At 56.7% G+C, this 4,684-nt stretch overlaps 1 protein-coding gene across 1 annotated transcript; it reads right to left on the reverse strand.

Moving 5' to 3' along the window:
- Nucleotides 1–697: 697 nt before the first annotated feature.
- RD3 (RD3 regulator of GUCY2D) lies at nucleotides 698–3,301 on the reverse strand (the record flags this gene model as incomplete). The annotated part of the gene is made up of 2 exons (XM_080648330.1): nucleotides 698–995; nucleotides 3,006–3,301. The coding sequence occupies 2 exons, from the start codon at nucleotides 3,299–3,301 to the stop codon at nucleotides 698–700; spliced, it is 594 nt and encodes a 197-aa protein (XP_080504456.1).
- Between the last annotated feature and the right edge of the window lie 1,383 nt (nucleotides 3,302–4,684).

Genomic DNA, 4,684 nt, shown 5'->3' on the forward strand with positions numbered 1-4,684 from the left:
TTAGCCCCCCAGGCCAAGGCCAAGGCCAAGGTAAGACAGAAGTCAGACTACAGGCAGGTGCAGATGTAGTCCTTGGACCTGTCCCATCATAGTCCAGGACTCCAGGACTCAGGGGCAGAGACAGTATACCGGGACAACCTACCCCCCACAGGGATCCGTTTAAGGTGGAAGAAGCGTGGCCTTCTCTGAGCCTCAGAGTCCTCATTCAGAAGTCAGGAGAGTGGACCTGGTGACCTCTGTGGCCGCTTCCAGCTCTGCTCGCCCACGAGGCTGGGACCCACCTGCAGTGGTGGGACCCGCCAGTCACCAGCAGAGAATGGACACCGCCCAACAGGCCCCTCATCGTAACCCAGGGAGATGGGGTAAATGGGACAACCCTGGAGTTGGGGTGAGGACTCGGGTCTTGGCAAAAAGTCAGGGCAATTCTTCCTCTTCCAGACAGAAGCAGAAGGTGGGGCTGTGGTCTGTCTGCCGAGACCCAGGGGAGGGAGGGGGCCCAGCAGCAGCTCCAAGCCCTGACCCTGGGCCCTGCTTTAGTGGGAGGGGTGGGTGGGCAGGGGGCTGGCTCCATCTCACAGGAGTGCCTTGGCATGGGGCTGCCCGTGGCCGCGTGGCAGGAGGTTCCAGGGCCCGGGATGGTCAAAGGCCTTTCATGCCCTCCCACAGGTAGCTTTGCCCCTGGGCAGGAGCAGGTGGGTCAGTCCTCCTGGGGCGCCCTGAACTCGGGCATGCTCCAGGCCCGGGGCGGCGGCCGTGCATCCCGCTCCACGTCCCCCGAGATGGTGGGGATGTCGCTGGCGAAGGGAGAGATGCGCGCGCGGGTCTTGAAGGTGGCCAGCGCCAGGCCGCCGCGGGGCCGCAGGCTCCACTGCCGGGTCAGCCTGTGGGCCTCCTCCTCCTGCTTCATCCTCTCCAGGACCTCCTGCAGCACCGAGAGGAAGAGCCCAGACACCTCCCGCACCTCGGGCTCCTGTTCCGCCAGCAGCTGCCGGAACCTGCAGGGAGGGGAGGTCACCTGGTGGTGGCACCTGGCCTCAGGGGCTTCCATGGGCACCCCCTAAGGTCAAATCCCAAGTCCTCCACGTCCCCACTTCTCCTGAAGTAACTCAGAGTCACCCCACCTCCTTGTTGCCCCAGCCCACCTCTAGTTCGAATCCCAGCTCTGCCACTTCTGGCCTCCATGAGCCTCAGCTTCCCCGTCTGTAAAGTGGGGTCACAGCCACTTTTCTGTGGTGTAATGAGCTAACATGCAAAACCCTAGCACTTGCCCAGGTTATCCACATCAGAGTGGGGAGGGGAGCCCACTGCTTTCACCTTCCGGGATATGAGGCTTTCTGGCTCGTCCCCTCCCTCCATTCTCCATTCCCTGCCCACTGACTGGAGTGGTCTCTCTGAAGTGTGTGTCCCATTCGGCCACTGCCCTGAGATTTTCCTTCCACCGCGCCCATGGCTGTTTGCCCATGCACGCCAGGTCCCCCGCTATGTCCCCATCTGTGCTCCAGCCGGGAGTCACACATGTGCCCCCGGCCCCAGGTTCTCTGGCTCCTTGCTGGTCCCTCTGCCGAAAATGTCTTTGCTGGGTCTCAAGAATGAATGGTAGTTACCAAGTCGTTTACTACATAGGTTCTTCCACCATACTGAGTCAGGGCTGCTCCAACCTCTCAGCAGTGACGGGAGGCAGCCAGTGTGACAAGACAATCACCATATGCATGTCCCCAGCCTCCCCGTCACGTATGAGGTGTGGTTTGCCAGGTTAGATTCCCTCATCAGCGCCAGCCCCCCAAGACTGACCCCTGCCCCTGTCCCCAGGGTGCTCCTGGAACTGGATACTTTGGGGGAGGGGGCTCGCATGGTACAGAAAAGTGGAGAGGGTGAGATTCTCAGCCCGGAGGAAGAAGTGGGAGGGAGTTAAAGACAACAAAATCCAGAGGCGTGTAGACAGAACTGGGGAAGGAGAAGAGTTTTTAAGGGGCATTTCAAAGAAAAAGGTGTACAACAGATACACTCGTTAAAGATGGGTGAGAGAAGCCGGGCCGGTGCGGCTCAGTGATTGAGCATCGACCTATGAACCAGGAGGTCATGGTTCGATTCCCAGTCAGGTCACATGCCCAGGTTGCGGGATTGATCCCCAGTGTGGGGTGTGCAGGAGGCAGCCAATCAATGTTTCTCTCTCATCATTGATGTTTCTCTCTCTCTCCCTTTCCCTTCCTCTCTGAAATCAATAAGAAAAGTATTTAAAAAGAAAAAAAGATGGTGAGAGAAGATTCTGGGGATGGGGGGGTGGGCGGGGATTTTAAGATGTTTTATTGTGGATCTGTAGCTCTTTACTAGTGTCTGAGAAATGCAGATAAAGAAACCGAGTTACTTTTGAAATCGGACTAATGCTTCTTTGACTTCAACAGGAATCCATGTGATGCTGGAGTATGTAGGTCATGGTTTGTTAAAGTTACACTTATACTCAGGAATATTGTTGTACACAAGCTCTTAATGTTCAGCGCCCTAGGGCTCTGCACCCCTTACACACACAGACACACACAGACACACACACACACACACAGAGACACACACACACACACACACACACACACACACACACACACCCCTCAGGCACGCCAGTTTGAAACAGGATAGGTGTTATTTGGGAAAACCTCTCTAAAAAGGCAGAGTGGAAGATGAACTAATGGAGGAGGACCCAGCTTGTTAAAATCCAGGATAATAACCACCAGGACAGGGAGATCAGCAGGTTCAAAGGCCCGGGGTTCTCTCCTATCAAAACGCATGAGCCTGGACCAGGAGCCACCCTGCCTCCCTCTGAGCCCCCAGCACGGCCTGATGTCCCAGGGCCTCTTTCAGATTGTTCCTCCTGCCTTGCTCCTTCTAACCAACGACGGGTCATCCAGGCCCCCTGGCCCCAGTCCCGGTAACTAACCCCGGGCCCTGCCACTGCAGCCACCCTCCCTGGAGCCGCAGCTCAGCAGCTGGGCCAGGGCCAGGGCCAGGGTTACCTGAGGATGGCAGGCCCACAGCAGGATGGGGGGATCTTGGCGCAGACATCCTCTAGTTGCAGCCGCTCACCAGGGCTGAGGTCGTAGGTGGCGCGGGGCGTGCTGGCCAGCCAGCTGTAGTCCACTCCGGTGCAGACCTTCCTGGCCGCGCCGCTGCGCTCCCGCTGCTGCCTCTCGGCCTCGCGCATCTGCCCTGCCAGCTCCATCATGAGTGTCTCCAGCACCATCTCCGCCGGGCTCCGGGACGACAGCCGTGGCAGTGCCTCGTTCCACCGGAGCCACGGGATGAGGGACATGGCGCCCTGACCCTGCTGAGACAGGGCAGAGTGCCTGTGTCTTTCTTAGGCCCTTCTGCTGGTTAGGGTGGGAAGAGCAAGGAGGAGGGAGGAGAGCTGGGACCCGAGTAAGAAGACCTGCTCCGTCCTCACTGCTGGGTGGCCTCGAGTAAGTCGCTTAACCCCTCTGAGCCATCATTTCTAATTCTATAAGACAAGACGGGGCTGTTGTGAGAACCAGTTGTGAATAAACTTGGGATGTCCCAAGCACCCCATAAAAGTGAGGTACTTTCACGGTGAGAATAATCCCTAAAACATCCAGATGATTGAGCCCAGAGAACCTGCCTCCTGAATCCCTGCTAACACCAAACAAAGAAGGAAACCTGCTGTGGATGGCTGAGCACAATCTTATCCCAATGATTGAAGGGCAAAGATTCACACACACAATACAGATGCTTACATACTATGGCAACCCAACAGGAAAATACCCTAAGTTTCTCAATGTCCCAGCCTATGGCTGAAGGACGCTTAGAATAGTATGGGCTTGACATCATCCTGCAAAAGACACAACTTACCTTCCATTCATTTATCCATTTACTCTTCATTCATTCATTCAGGGGCACTCATCAAACACCGTGTGCACATCGGTGCAGGACAACTGGGAAAGCCTGTCGGGGGCCCTGCTCTTCAGTGACACTGAGCGTGATGAGTAAGAACCATCACATCGGTGGAAAGAAGTCGTCGTGGCTGGTAAAGCATAGAGTGGGTACTGACAGGGGAGGGAAGGGGTGACTCCCGATGGTGAAAAGGACCACAGAAGGCTTTGTGGATGAGAGGGGTGAAGGGTGAGTGCAGGCTTCAGACACATGGACTGAGGGAGAAGGTTCCCAGGTGAAGAACCCTGACCTGGTCTGCAAGGAGTATCAGGTATGAAGGCAGAGCCCGAACCCATCAGCATATTCCCACAGTCCTGCTCAATATGGGTTTGGTGACTGACTGACTAGATGAATGAATAAAGGGGTGAGTGGATGAATGAATGAATGGGTGAATGAATGAATGGGTGAATGGGTGGATGAGCTGCCCTTTCAGGCATGCCCTGCTGCCTGGCAGGGTTTGTGCCTGACAGCAGTGAAGCTAAGTGCCCCTCCTGGACTGAAATCTGAGTGGGTCTCTGAGGTGCCCCAGCTCCCCTTTCTCTGCCTTTTCCCCTCCAGGGAGCTCCCCTTCCGTGAGCCATTGGTCCTCTTCCTGCCCAGACTCCCCTGGTGCGGAGTAAAGAGATTCCATGAGCTCAGTCTCTACAGCGTGGCCATGAGGCATCTGTCACCTCCTGAGGACCACACGCTTTTAGGCAGGCCACCCCCCCCCCCCCCGCCACCTCTCTGTGCCCACAATGCTCAGCCC

The sequence above is a fragment of the Plecotus auritus genome (assembly GCF_963455305.1).
Source record: "Plecotus auritus genome assembly, chromosome: 12".
Taxonomy (NCBI): domain Eukaryota; kingdom Metazoa; phylum Chordata; class Mammalia; order Chiroptera; family Vespertilionidae; genus Plecotus; species Plecotus auritus.